We start from the raw sequence: 15,332 nt of genomic DNA, 5'->3' as shown, positions 1-15,332 counted from the left end.
GACGCGCACCGCCGGGCCAGCGCAGCCTTACTACTCCGGGTCATAGCGACCCGGAAGTAGTACAAGTGAGGAGTTCGCTAGCGAACGGTTCGGGAACCGTTCGCCGACATCTCTAATTATAAGCTTACATCATGAAGAAGGTAATATTTTCAAAATAAATGGAAAGCATTCTGAACCCGCATTTTTCTAGAATTGTTAAGTATTAATTTCTGCTAATGGAAATGCTGGATGACCTTAAGAATACAAGCCGCCACCCTTTATAGGAGATCTTGTAGCCAATGGAAATTCTCTCCACTCTTCATTATATGAAAAGCTACAGTGCACATCATTTCCAGGCACTCGGGACTTGCCCAATGCCCAATAGCATGCCCTTCATTTCATAATTGGGTCAATGAATTAGTTATGACTGATAGTATGGGAGGGCATCTGTTGCCTCATTGCTATCAGTCAGTACTTCTTACTGGTTAAGTCACTCTGGCCTAAGAAAGCGGAAAGGTTATGCATGTGAACTACACCTCTTATCCAATGTTCTTCAACAGGTGAAAAAAGAAGGTGGAAGTTACATTTATACATATATTGAAAAACCTGGGCCAAATTGTTTTTAAAATGGTCATAAATGCAAAGAGGATTTTAAAGACTCAACCCGGTTGATCAAATTATTTTTTTCAAAGTCATTTCTGGGTACAGGCCATCCAGGCAAAGGCCTTAGGCACTAGGTAGTGTACAGAGCGCAATACTGCGTCCTGTATTATATTCCAGGATGCAGACAATGCCCATGTGATCCCCAGCCCCTCCCCCTGTGTAATCCTTGGCTGAAGCCTCTCCCCTCCTTTTGCTATAGAGTGTTCATGCGTATGTGGGGAATTGCAGCAGATCCCAGGTTGTTATGCCTGGGGCCCCAAATGGTCAGAAATGGCCCTGAATCATGTATAACCATTCCATTCACACTAATGCATGTCAGAACATAGTGAAAAGTGAATGTAATAGCAGACATGGAGATCAGTGCTCTGTTGTGGGTCGAGCCTAATAGAATCATCCCTTTCCTCAAGTTTATGCTTTCAAAATAAAACATAAAATCTTTGCATAAGAGGGGTTGGTTGAATTACTTATCGTCTCTACAAATAAATACAAAGTGTGTAATAGTACTATTGTCTGCTCAGAAAAATGACCCTGCGCTCTTATGCAAGATGGAAGATTTCTGCTTGAACTATCTCCAGCCATACCTGGCTGCCCTTCTAGCTAAATGCCGGCACAGTGCCTGACTGCATCCACATCTTCTGGAAGACCTAGATTTTCAGCATGAGAAATAATAGTTCACAAGCACATTCTTTCTATTTACTAACTGGAGTTGCATAAACACTGATGTACAGCCAGCCCAATGTTAGCTTATGGTAATAGAAGCTTCAGGTGCACATAAATGAATAGATCCCTTGCTGGTAACTAGAATGAGATGAGCGACAGATAACAGTTATTTTCAGCAGGATTTCTTGGCAGGAAGAAAATTGTGTAGTAAAGTGTCTATGCTCAAATTATTGCATTTTTTTTTCGGACTAGTTTCAGCGTAGAAACTTTTACAACGAATGTATGAATGAGAGACGTTAAACCCTATTACCTAAGCCATGCTGCCCTTTCTGTTTACTGGCTTCTCATGAATTGTTATGGTTCTTTTGTGTGTATTGTAGAAAGGTAGCTTTGGTCAGAAAGTGACAGTGTGAGATTGCAAACCGGATGTTATGTACAAAATACATTCTGTTTGTTTTGTCAACTTAGTACATACATGTTACATTAAAGGAGGACACAAAAGTGGGATCTGATGTGATCACTCTGGGACTCCTGCTTCTCTTCCTTCACCACTTTATGGACTTGACCGTCTTGTAGCCGACGGAGGTTGTAGACGCTCCCATTACTCCTGGTATCATACACTTTGCCTGCCAAAGACATAGTGCACTTGTCAATCTGGCATAAACATGTTATCACTGTTAATAGTGATTATTAGTTAAATTGCAGTATAGTAAAGCAACCACAAGATGTCACTGCCTGTAAAATGTGGTGATGATCACTGTGGTGTTGTGACTTCCTGTATTCATTTTGTGTGTTCCTCTCTGTTTTAAGTAAGTAAGCTGAATTTGCCTGGTGGTGGTGTATGATATATCTCTGCAAATTTTCCTCAGTAAAAAATTCTAACATGTGATACTGGGTGCCTATCTGCGTGTACAGACCACTCTGCTCCATCAATCACAATGCTCACAACATTATGTTACAGTATAAGGACTGTAAGTGTACCCGAAGAGAAAAAAAGTGCCCAATTTGGGTATTTACCTCAGTAGAGAGGGGCCTCTTGATAAGCCAGAAGCTTCCCTTGTCCTCCTCCACCCCACCGTTCCAGCGATGGAACCCCCGAAACTAGTCAACAAACCTTTGTCAATGTAGCTTAGATGCACTGCGCAGGCGCAGACAGCTTGCACGTGCTCAGTAGCACTGAGCCAAATGGGCTCGGTTTTGTCTGCTGAGCAGGAACAGTGGCTCCATCCTACTGTGCCTGCACAGTGCGGCCGCACTAGTTTATGTACTGTACAGGAGCTCAGTCACAAGCAGGGATGCTCATCCGGATTTCGGATATCTGGGTAACCCGGATATCTGAACTTTTTTCAGCTATCCGATTCGAATTCAGATTCTGGATTTTTTTAAAAATCCGGATAGCTATCTGCAGATATTTTCACCCATGATCCGAATATCCGCGGATTTGCCAGATATCCGAATCCAGATAACAGGTTCGGTGAAAAAAAAGTCCTCCTCCTCCATTTGGCTGTTAACCGAAGGGTTGGTGGTTCAAGCCCACCCAGGAACGGCCTTGCCTTTTGTGTTGACTGCAGAGTGGCGCAGCAGAAGTGTGCTGGGCCCATAACCCAGAGGTTGATGAATTGAAACCATCCTATGCTAGGCATGAGTTCATTTCTGCACCTCGCTTTATTGCATGGGCAAAACGGTTTCCATAGCCCTGTAAGAGAAAGTGCAATAAGGGCCCTGCCGTAACGTAGATATTACGGTAGCTAAGACTACTCCTGGGCCTTTCTTTTAGTTAAAGAGATGAGTGAAATGGCTTGCTTCAGCCTGTAATGTTAGTTGACCTGGGTTTGATTCCTGGCCAATGGTGGTATAGCGGTGAGGAGAGCTGCCTTCTAAGCAGTGCACCAGGGTTCGATTCCCGGCCAGGCCAATGTATGTGAGCGTGCTTTTGACAGCCTACAAATCCCTGGAAGACAAGAGGAGGGGAGGAGGAAGGTGGGTAAGATAGAAGGTGTTTTTAAAGGTTAGAAATCCTTTTAAAGCATTTTAAAAGGCGCTTCCGGTTTCTCTATTTGGATATCCAAATAGGTCGGATATCCGCGGATAATGCGTTCGGATATCCGTGTTCATGCGGATATCTAAAAGTTCGGATTCGGATATCTGAACCGGATCCGGATCAATTCGGATTTTAAAAAGTACTACCTGAGCATCCCTGGTCACAAGCGTCAAGGTTCCAGCCCTGGGACAGTGATATGTAGGGAGACAGGGGAGGTCTCTGGAGGATCTAGAACTGGGGTCAGGAACGTTTTTGGCTGAGAGAGCCATAAACGCCACATATTTTAAAATGTAATTCCGTGAGAGTCATACAATATGTTTTAAACTGAGACAGTGCGCAAGCGCAGCAGAGGGCTCACGTTCCTGTTGCTATGGTGATGTTTATACAGTTGATCCTTCAGGCAGCAGAAGTGTCAGACACGTCTTCAGCTTCTCTTGGGTTTTAGCAACATCAGCAATTTCCCCAAGAACCAGACAGGAGAAATACTGACTAACAGCTTGTACAATTAGCTAGCTGACTTGGGGGTTGATTCACTTTGTAGGACGAGATCCCTGCACTTTGGCCCAATAGGCTGCCTGTCAAGTGACAGACAGCTTATTGGATCAATCAAGGTGTGGGGATCGCACCCTACAAAGTCACTGGACCTGACAGGGTCCAGAGTGGGACAATTGGAGCAGCTGTTAGTTTTGGGGGGAGCGTGAGTAAGTTAGTAGTGCATGCTACAGCAGTAGCGTGCCTACTTTGAAAATTTTATTTGCGCTGTCACACTAAGCTGTGCTGCTTGAGCAGTGTAGCTAAGTGAATCTACCACTACTGATTTGTATGTGAGCCAGATGTAGCCATCAAAAGAGCCACATCTGGCTCACGAGCCATAGGTTCCCTACCCCTGATCTAGAAGCTTCCCTTTACTGAGGTAAGTATCTGTATTTCTCTGCTTAGAATCGCATGGGTATGTTTTGAACTTACCCAAACATTAGACTAAGCTTGGTTTTGTTACACTGGATGCATTCTTTTGTTTAAACAGTTGTTTTATCACCCCTACACAGCAATTTCTCTAGATCCAATGAGAATAGAAGGACATACCAGTACCTGGGCAGTTCCCATACCATATAATTCTAACTTGCATGCAAAGTATTTCCAGCTTATAACTGGACCGATCAAGCAAATTGATTGGCTCGGTCCTAGCTGCATACAATTTGCATTTAAGTTGTTTGCAAGTCATAAAAATCAGCATGGCCACCCCTACAGCCAGATAATAACAATAGGCACTCCACACTTTGATTTTATTTATCTACACCAATCATGGGCAACCAACTTTTGCGCCCTGAGAACTACACTGGCCTCAATTCACTAAGCTTTATCAAACACTTTACCGAACGTTTGATAATTTACCTCATGGGTAAAATCTAATTTTGAATTCACTAAGGTGTTACAGATTTATTGAATGCTTTATTGATAAAACGTTCAATAAATATATAACACCTTAGTGTATTCAAAATTAGATTTTACCCATGAGGTAAATTATCAAACGTTCGGTAAAGTGTTTGATAAAGCTTAGTGAATTGAGGCCATTATTGTGTCTTTATGACATCAGATATCTACTTTGTTTCCTTAAAGAGACACTGAAGCGAAAAACAAATGTATGATATAATGATTTGTATGTGTAGTACAGCTAAGAAATAAAACCTTAGGGGCAGAGACATAAGTCTAATATTGTTTCCAGTACAGAAAGACTTAAAGGGGAACTGAAGTTAGAGGTATACAGAGGCTGCCATATTTATTTCCTTTTAATCAATAGCAGTTGCCTGGCAGCCCTGCTGGTCTATTTCAATGCAGTAGTATCTGAATAACACCAGAAACAAGCATGCAGCTAGTCTTGTCAGATCTGACTTTAAAGTCTGAACCACTGAAACACCTGGTCTGCTGCAAGCTTGTTCAGGGGCTATGGCTAATAGTATTAGAGGAAAAGGATCAGCAGGGCTGCCAGGCAACTGGTATTGCTTAAAAGGAAATAAACATGACAGCCTCCATATACCTCTCTCTTCAATTCCCCTTTAAGCAACTCCAGTTGTTATCTATGCAAAAAAGCCATTGAGTTCCACGACTTTCAAAGTTTCAGAGAGCTTTGTCTTCTGAAGCTTATTATCTCAACTGTCAGTCACTGTATTTTCTTTTTCTCTCCAGAGGACAGTTCAAAAGTTCACTGGCCTGCTCTGTAAAATCATTTAGAATGCTGAGTAGTGTGCAATCTGCAAATATTACAGAATTATGCAATGTTATGAAAAAAACACCATATAACTGAAAATAAAAATATGAGAATATTTTCTTTGCTACTAATGTTCTAGTAATTATCCGTACCACATAACCAATTCATTATATCATCATTTTTTTTCGCTTCAGTGTCTCTTTCAAAAAAAATCCTTTGTTTGGGTTTATCACTTTCACTTTGAAATAGGAACACTGAAGTACAGACTAACCAGCAAGCTCATGGTAAACCATTACTCGTTGGAGTATGTAAGGGGCTACAATGGTCCTAAAAGCATCCTTACTAAAATGCTATGGAAAGCAATAGTTTGCTTTCTTAAAACAGAAAGTACTTGTGATAATTCAGGTATTCAGGTTGGAGTGAGCTCCGAGATGTCTCCGAGTCCCAGTGCATCACTGCCCAATATATGCAAATTAACCATTGTCGCCCTTAGAATCTAAACACACCTCCAGATCTGCTGGAATGCAATGATGTGTCAGCTTGTAATTATACACTGAAAGATCTCAAAACTTTTATGACGGTGCTTAAATAATATAATACGTGTGAGCACTAAATGTCAAGATTTGCTGGCTGGCAATGATGTTGTTTGATGTCATAACCTGCTTACCTTCTGCCAACTGACCCTCATGACCCTCACATTTCAGTACACAGAGCACATGATGACACAAAACTATGAATACAAGTTCCTACAAAATGTCAGGCAACATTTCATAAATGTGCAAATGTGGAATTAGCACAAAGCTCTGTAAGCACACCCCCTGCTGGCTTCCACTGAGCTGCTGCAGAAGATGGACGAGGCCCACCTGCTGCAAAATGTCACATGGTACGAATACTAACATGTTCCCCATCACTATTATATGAAAAATACAGCATTGAAATAGGCAGTGTATGCCTCAGGAAAATGAATACATTCGGAACACGCCCCCTCTGCATAGATATCTGCAGATAACAATACCACTAGAAAATGAGGGTTTACATTGCATATAATGTTGATCAATAAAACATAGCTTTTAATACATCAAATTTTAAATCTATCTGAACAAATGAATAAAAGGCATACAAAATACATAATACATCACGGCCATTCCCATAGCTCCCAACTGTCCCTCTTTAGGAACCTTGTCTCCCTGTTCCTCTTTCTTCCTCATTTGTCCCACTTTCAGGACTCATGTACAAATCTATGAAAATATATGTATTTTTCTACTGAAAAATGTGTTTAATTGACTGTAAACTTTATTACCGTCCTTTAAATTGCTATATTTCTTATTTTCACTTGGTAATATGAAGGAAAATGAACCAGGATAGAAAGGTGTGGTTTGAATTACAAAACAACATATTTTCCTTTGAAATCTTTATGTTATGCGTGACTAGGGGTGTGCCGAGGGCGTGATTATGGGTGTGTCAGGGGTGGGGCTTAAATGCCCCTCTTTCTTATCTCAAAAAGTTGTGAGGTATGCATTCCACTGAACGCAGCCTGACACGTGTTTCGCATCCAGAAGGGATAATGCCTTCAAAGACACAAAGTATAGATCCCACACTGTCCAACAAATGTTTCACACCCTGGGCTCAATTCTCTAAACCATGATAACTGCTATCACAGCAGTTATCACGCGAGCTGCCGCGTGCAACGGTTAGCACGCAAACAGCGTTACTTCACATGATAAGCGAAGGTTTGTGTGCGATCACGTGCAGCGCACATGATCGCGCGCAAACCTTTGCTTATTACGCAAAGTAACCCTGTTCGCGTGCTAACCTTTGCGTGCGGCAGCTCGCGTGATAACTGCTGATGGGTACTAACCCTGGGGGAACTATCCCTGTAAAGTAAAAAAAAATTGCTGGGTTATTGTGGAAGTTTGCTGTTTACATTTTTTTTTTTAACTCAGCACACAGACCCAAATTCATGAGTAATCAGTTACCTGGGGCATTAGCAGTTTCTTTTCTTGCCATACCCCTGAACTGAAATGTGTGATCATCATAGTTTATTCATCATAGTTTTTTCATCATAGTTTGGTAAGAGCTAAATATGCATATCTGTGACTTTCTTCACCATTTAAACCCCTATTCCTCACCATTAAACGACTGTTGCTGAGACAGCTATCCAATTGTCCCTCTTGTACCGCAATCGTATACATTTACACCATCAACATCCTACACGTACTCCTCTCATATCTCCAGCCTCTCTCTTTAAAGAGACCCTATACCCTGCAGAGTCATCCAACAAACTGCAGAGTCATCCAACAAACGTATTATGTATTTTGTATACTTTTTATTCACTTGTTCAAATAGATTTTATATTTGATGTATTAAAAGCTATGTTTTATTGATCAACATTATATGCACTTTAAACCCTCATGCTCTTGCATTCTCTTCTCTGTTGTATTGCAATAAGTAGCTAATAGTATAGACTAAAAAAGACTCCATCACTTTGCTGGAAAAAAATACAATTCTCATCCCTACAAGCATATACATAGTCTACAATTCTCATCCCTACAAGCATATACATAGACTAGCTTAATATTATTACTATTAATATTGTTATTTTTATATTTATAAAGCACTAACAAATTAAGCTAGGTCCAATAATAAGTATTTACATATATTCCTATCAGGAATCAAGAGTCCTCCACCTCTGCCAGTGGAGCATCACCTATGACAAGGGTTTGTCCTTCCATCGCAGTCAGCCAGTTATGAAATGCATGCTGATGCAGAAATAACTCAATTAAATGAGAAAATGCAATGACTACTGCAACTTCCAAATCAGTCTAAATAGTTAACTTGGGGATTCAAGAAGTAAGGAGACTTCCAGATCTATCTATGAGCTGTAAACCGATATCACTGTTCTGCAGTGATTAAAACAGACTACCTGTAGTAAGGGTCAGCCCCATCATGAAGCCATCAAAGTCATATGATTTTGGTGGCAAAATCTAGGGGTTGACGCCAGCAACTCACCCAATCTAAATGGCAGAACGTGCAGAGAATACATTTATTACTTTGCAGTTGTTTTTTAGTTTGCAGAGGTGAAAAAAAACTGAGATAAACAATTGTATCTGTCCTCCTCCTTTTAAAAATGACTTTTAAAGTTATGCCAAATTTTTATTTTATATTTAAATCAACTTTTTAAGCTTTTACTGTTTCATGGCCTTTTCTTAATGACGCATTAATTGAAGTATGCCAGGGCTAAAATATATGAACTATTGACATTTTTTATCTCTTTCCTGCTCTTAGAAGCCATTTACTCCCACAAAAGTGTATTATGGCTGCAATTCCTCATCAGTGAGGGTTACGCTAGAGTCCGACCCGGTCCCGACCCAGACAGGAACTGCCACTTACATACCTGATTTTTAACTTTTTCAGGCAGAGAAAGAAAAAAAGGAACACAGCCTAGTTATTTGTGTACTAGACACTGTACATACACATGTCTATCTCATAATGTCACATGTCACCTCGTGAGTCCTTTAAGCACCACAGTATCAGCCATCAAGATCCTCCAGCTGCAACTTCTGACATGACCACCATGTCCTGTCCCATGGGCGTAGCAATCACCCCTCTGACTCCTGCCATTGCAGGGGGGCCAGAGGCTTTGGGGGCCCCTCCTCCTCCTTGTCCCCAACTGCATGTGCAGCCAATTTGCAAAAAACCTCCCCGTTAGCCGTGTGCAGGAGCATGCATAATTTTTTCCTGCTTCCAAATGCTGCATAACAGCAGAACACTCTCTGCTGCCATTTGCCAGCTCCTGATGACGTGACCTGCATGGGATTCGGGGACCAAGAGGGCCCCATGCTATCATTTTTGCAGGGGGGGGGGCTGTTAAGTCTAGTTATGGCCCTGTCTTGTCCTTTTTAGTGATTTTCACTTATAGTAAGGGGAGCAGCAAAGACTAACATTGCTGCTATTAAATCACCATTCCTGTGACAGACGGTGGCAGGAGAGTGGACATCAGAGCACTCCTCACATGGTGCTAGACGACAAGAAACCTCATAAAGAGGAGGACTGGGGGCAAGCAGCAGTGTTCCTGAGGAAGATATTCTTTAAAATATGGTGTGTATGGATGGAGCGCCCACTCACGTTACTAGTGTAAATTCTGTAATCAGGTGGTCATAAATGCTATACCATGTGATTTGTGTATGTCTACACAGTTTGGATCAGAGTCTATGATTTTCTGTTTGATATGGAGTTGGTGAATGATTGTTTCTGTTTACATTATAGATGTAGTTATGTTACTTTGAAGCAATAACTGTTAAAATGTTGTATGCTTATCCTTGGCAGCACAGGATTTCTGATCTCTGTATTCTGTTGGTATTTTTTTTGTCTCTCCCAGCCATTGTATGTATGATTGTACTGCATTGCTTTTCAATAAAAAAAGTAAAAAAAGTCCTTGATTGTACTGTCATATAAGTTAATACATTTATAGTTCTTTTAATCATAAATTGACAATTTTGTCAAGATACATACCTGTCAGATCTCTGTGTATTCCATTTTCACTGAAAAGAGGACTGTCGTCATAGTGCATTGGCACAGGAGGGCAGGAGTTTGGGGTGAATTCATCCTGTGTAGCTGTACAAGAAAAGAGGGATTGCTTAATTCATTCGAGTTGTTAAAGTGTACCTGAGATGGGCATACAGTGGAGGAAATAATTATTTGACCCCTCACTGATTTTGTAAGTTTGTCCAGTGACAAAGAAATAAAAAAGTCTCAGAACAGTATCATTTCAATGGTAGGTTTATTTTAACAGTGGCAGATAGCACATCAAAAGGAAAATCGAAAAAATAACCTTAAATAAAAGATAGCAACTGATTTGCATTTCATTGAGTGAGATAAGTTTTTGAACCCCTACCAACCATTAAGAGTTCTGGCTCCCACAGAGTGGTTAGACACTTCTACTCAATTAGTCACCCTCATTAAGGACACCTGTCTCAACTAGTCACCTGTATAAAAGACACCTGTCCACAGAATCAATCAATCAAGCAGACTCCAAACTCTCCAACATGGGAAAGACCAAAGAGCTGTCCAAGGATGTCAGAGACAAAATTGTCCAAGGCTGGAATGGTCTACAAAACCATTAGCAAGAAGCTGGGAGTGAAGGTGACAACTGTTGGTGCGATTGTTCGAAAATGTAAGGAGCACAAAATCGACCTCGCTCTGGGGCTCCACGCAAGTTCTCACCTCGTGGGGTGTCAATGGTTCTGAGAAAGGTGAAAAAGTATCCTAGAACTACACGGGAGGAGTTAGTGAATGACCTCAAATTAGCAGGAAACCACAGTCACCAAGAAAACCATTGGAAACACATTACACCGCAATGGATTAAAATCCTGCAGGGCTCGCAAGGTCCCCCTGCTCAAGAAGGCACATGTGCAGGCCCGTCTGAAGTTTGCCAATGAACACCTGAATGATTCTGTGAGTGACTGGGAGAAGGTGCTGTGGTCTGATGAGACCAAAATAGAGCTCTTTGGCATTAACTCAACTCGCTGTGTTTGGAGGAAGAAAAATGCTGCCTATGACCCCCAAAACACCTTCCCCACCGTCAAGCATGGGGGTGGAAACATTTTGCTTTGGGGGGTGTTTTTCTGCTAAGGGCACATGACAACTTAATCGCATTAACGGGAAAATGGACGGAGCCATGTTTCGTGAAATCCTGAACGACAACCTCCTTCCCTCTGCCAGGAAACTGAAAATGGGTCGTGGATGGGTGTTCCAGCACGACAATGACCCAAAACATACAGCAAAGGCAACAAAGGAGTGGCTCAAGAAGAAGCACATTAAGGTCATGGAGTGGCCTAGTCAGTCTCTGGACCTTAATCCAATAGAAAACCTATGGAGGGAGCTCAAGCTCAGAGTTGCACAGAGACAGCCTCGAAACATTAGGGATTTAGAAATGATCTGCAAAGAGGAGTGGACCAACATTCCTCCTAAAATGTGTGCAAACTTGGTCATCAATTACAAGAAACGTTTGACCTCTGTACTTGCAAACAAGGGTTTTTCCACTAAGTATTAAGTCTTTTATTGTTAGAGGGTTCAAAAACTTATTTCACTCAATGAAATGCAAATCAGTTGCTATCTTTTATTTCAGGGTAATTTTTTTCGATTTTCCTTTTGATGTGCTATCAGCCACTGTTAAAATAAACCTACCATTGAAATGATACTGTTCTGAGACTTTTCATTTCTTTGTCACTGGACAAACTTACAAAATCAGTGAGGGGTCAAATAATTATTTCCTCCACTGTATATAACAAAAAATCATACATACCTGAGGCTTCATCCTGCCCCCTTCAGGTGAATCGGTCCCTCGACATCCTCTTTCACCTCCTGGATCTTCCACTACAGGTCCAAGTAATACGCTGAAACTGAGTCAATTACCGGGACCCATAGCGGAAGATAGCGGAGGAGGACAGCGAGGGAAAGATTAGTCTGAAGGGGGTGGAAGAAGCCCCAGGTAAGTATAATTTTTTTTTTAATATGCTCATCTCAGGTTTACTTTAAGCTTCAAAAATTCAGTCTCAACCAATCTTACCTTGAGAACAAGTCATTGGTAAGCCAGCCTTGCTGGGATCCTCATGCACAGACTGAGAAGATTCTCTGCCCGAGTCTGTCTCCTTCCCTGGTCTACCTAGAATCTCGTTTTCCTGAGCTGCTTGGTTTCTCATCAGGAAATACGTGCACATTTTCCCTTTCCCCTTCACATCGATCTCTCCCCGTGCTATAATTTCAAATTCTTTATCTTTAAGACATCTAAATTGAGAAGGACAGAAAAGACAACACAAGATTATTTATGAAAGTCTCTGGGGTAGAATTATCTGAACCATGAAAATAATATAACAATTGTCAGATTTTTCCCTCTATGAAACATTCCTCTTGTGTTTTCAGTTTATAGCCGGGAGAAATTGGGAACCTCTGGAAATAAAAACACATAAATATCTGTCAGGGTCATGACAGCCAATATTGGCAAAACACACCAATTCTAACCTCTCAGGCCAGTATCTGGGAAGACGTTGTCCAGGTATGACTGTCAGGGACTGATTAGTGCAGAAATGGATTTAAATTATAGGAACATTTAGGTTTCTAATATCAAACTGAAAGACCAAGAGCTATATGTGACCTTTTGAGGCCTTTTAATAAGGTCTCCATGGTACTGATTGAAACCATAAGAGTTTTTTTTTTGTAAGTTAAGGTCAAATGGGGTTCAGAGAGCTGCATGTGGCCTGGCAGGCCTGTTAATGAAACCTCTAGCAGATTGATTTAAACCATAAGCGTACCATAAGCGTACCATAAGCGTATATATACGGTTTAAGACTATTGTTCTAGGTGATATTTTCTGAACGTATCAATAAAATGCCTTTTAAGCTACCAGCAAGCAAGAAAATACTCCAAATAATTTTGATAGTACTTTTTCACCTACTTTTTTGGTACTTTATCAATTGAAGAGTGCTGACAAGTTATTTTAAACAGAAGATGAAAAATGAAGAAAACTGAGGAGAAAAAGTGAATTGCATACGGCTCTAAAAGTAATGGACTCACACACAAACATTATTTTTCCTTGGTACAGTCAACTTTTTGGACTCTCTGCCGGCGTACAAGGAAAAACAGCGCTTGGAAAGTTTCAAATCTCACATTCACCCTTCCCTACATACACCTATCTCTAACCACTCCACCTACGCCTAACACTAACCCCCTCCCCCCACACACACTCTGCAAGCCAATAAATCCTGCCACTAAGTACCGTGTGCCATAATTACACAGCTGTGCCACCATGCAGTTAGTCTTTATGGGGTGGCAGAATTAGCAGGAGTGAATGTGCACCATAATTACTGCTATGCTGATCAGTGTTTGCTGCTCTATGAAGAGGGAAGGGGCAGGGGCGTAACTAGAAATCACTGGGCCCCCTGCAAAACTTTGGATGCCCCCCACTTTCTGCACAGGTAAACTGAGGACCAATGTTATTTAATTGGCTAGTGCACACTTGAATGTATTTTCCCCAAGCAGATAAAAACTGACAACAGTGAAGCACTGCACGCATTTTCTCTATCAATTACATTAGCTCCTGTGATAAAACGTGCATTTTTTCCCACATACAGACACACGTGGTGTGTAGAAAACTGACAGATGAGTGTTCTCCCAGCCTCAGCCTATTACACTCACTCTGTCTATCTCTGATGGTGCTGAACTGGCTCTGCAGACTCCTCCAGCATCACTACAGTACAGAGCACTTCAGGAGGGGGTGGAAAGGCTGGGGGCAGGGCGCTGTACAAAAGACCCTGCTGCACAATTAATAGGGACCATCTAGAAATCTTTGTCTACAAAACTTTGTATGATTCTTTATAATAATACAATACAATAATACAATAACATTTGTAAAGCGCTTTTCTCCCATAGGACTCAAAGCGCATAGCTGTGTCTCAGATTAATACAGGGTTTCAGGCTGGGTTGTGTTACAGAGGAGATAGTCAGATGTTCATGAATGCCAGACTGAAAAGGTAGGTTTTCAGTTTAGACTTAAATGTTTCCAGGGATGGGGCTGTCCTGATTGGGTGTGGCAGGGAGTTCCAAAGTGTAGGGGCAGCATGACAAAAGGCTCTGTCTCCAAAGGTTTTGAGGTGGACTCTGGGGGTGACCAAGGTGTTACGTCCTTTTGATCTAAGATTGTGGGGGGTGTGATGTAGTTGCAACAAGTCCTTCAGGTATCCAGGGCCCAGATTGTGCAAGGCATGAGCAGGTGCAGTCATTAGAACAACAGTTTTTTCTCTCCATGCCCTTAGTTGTCTCCCAGGATGGGGAAAATAAACTTCTCCCACCCCCAGGGGGCCTACTGCTGCTTCAGGGCCCCCCTGCAGCTGCATCCCTTGCAGGGTCTATTGTTATGCCCCTGGGTTGCTGATGCCTGCAGTAAATACCAACAGCTTGGTTTTCCAGCATTGAGGGACACCTGTACAAACTTTAAATTGGAACCCAGAATGATCTTGAACGATCAGGTAGCTAAGCTGGTGATTAGGTAGCTATTGGCCTTTGCTGACACAGAAAATGAGGGATGTCCAACGTCTTGTGGGTTAAGGTATCTTACTATGTGCACTGTTAGTAGACACAGTTAATTGCTGATAGCACCACAGTTAACATATGACCAATATTTTGAAAAGAGCTGTACATGAAACCAACCTTACTTAAAAGCTAGTGAGCTTTTTATTTTCCATACATTTAATCATCATTAAGACTAGAAATGATAGTCTCTGGGTCTGAGGCGATGAATAGCAGCTAGAGTTGGGCCGAACGGTTCGCCTGCAAACGGTTCCATGCGAACTTCAGTGGTTCGCGTTCGCGTCCCGCAGGCGAACCTTTGCGGAAGTTCGGTTCGCCCCATAATGCACATGGAGGGTCAACTTTGACCCTCTACATCACAGTCAGCATGCCCAGTGTAGCCAATTAGGCTACACTAGCCCCTGGAGCCCCACCCCCCCTTATATAAGGCAGGCAGCGGCGGCCATTACGGTCACTCGTGTGCTGCCTGCGTTAGTGAGAGTAGGGCGAGCTGCTGCAGACTGTCTCTCAGGGAAAGATTAGTTAGGCTTAACTTGTTCCTGTCTGGCTGCATACCTGTTCTGTGAACCCACCACTGCATACCTGTGCTGTGAACCCACCACTGCATACCTGTGCTGTGAACCCACCACTGCATACCTGTGCTGTGAACCCACCACTGCATACCTGTGCTGTGAACCCACCACTGCATACCTGTTCAGT

The 15,332-nt window shown here is 42.0% G+C and overlaps 1 protein-coding gene across 1 annotated transcript in view; it reads right to left on the bottom strand.

Moving 5' to 3' along the window:
- Positions 1 to 1,175: 1,175 nt before the first annotated feature.
- The window catches only part of LOC137570555 (guanylate cyclase soluble subunit beta-2-like), a 95,399-nt gene continuing 81,242 nt past the window's right edge, over positions 1,176 to 15,332 (bottom strand). The window contains exons 14-16 of the mRNA XM_068279251.1: positions 12,118 to 12,335; positions 10,062 to 10,163; positions 1,176 to 1,928 (exon numbers count right to left, since the gene is read on the bottom strand). Of these exons, the coding sequence (XP_068135352.1) occupies positions 1,786 to 1,928; positions 10,062 to 10,163; positions 12,118 to 12,335 (463 nt within the window). The 3' untranslated portion in view covers positions 1,176 to 1,785. The remainder of the gene's footprint in view (positions 1,929 to 10,061; positions 10,164 to 12,117; positions 12,336 to 15,332) is intronic.

Source organism: Hyperolius riggenbachi, chromosome 4 (assembly GCF_040937935.1).
Source record: "Hyperolius riggenbachi isolate aHypRig1 chromosome 4, aHypRig1.pri, whole genome shotgun sequence".
Taxonomy (NCBI): Eukaryota; Metazoa; Chordata; class Amphibia; order Anura; family Hyperoliidae; genus Hyperolius; species Hyperolius riggenbachi.
Note: the sequence above shows the minus strand (reverse complement) of the source record. Positions and strands in the feature narration are given on the sequence as shown.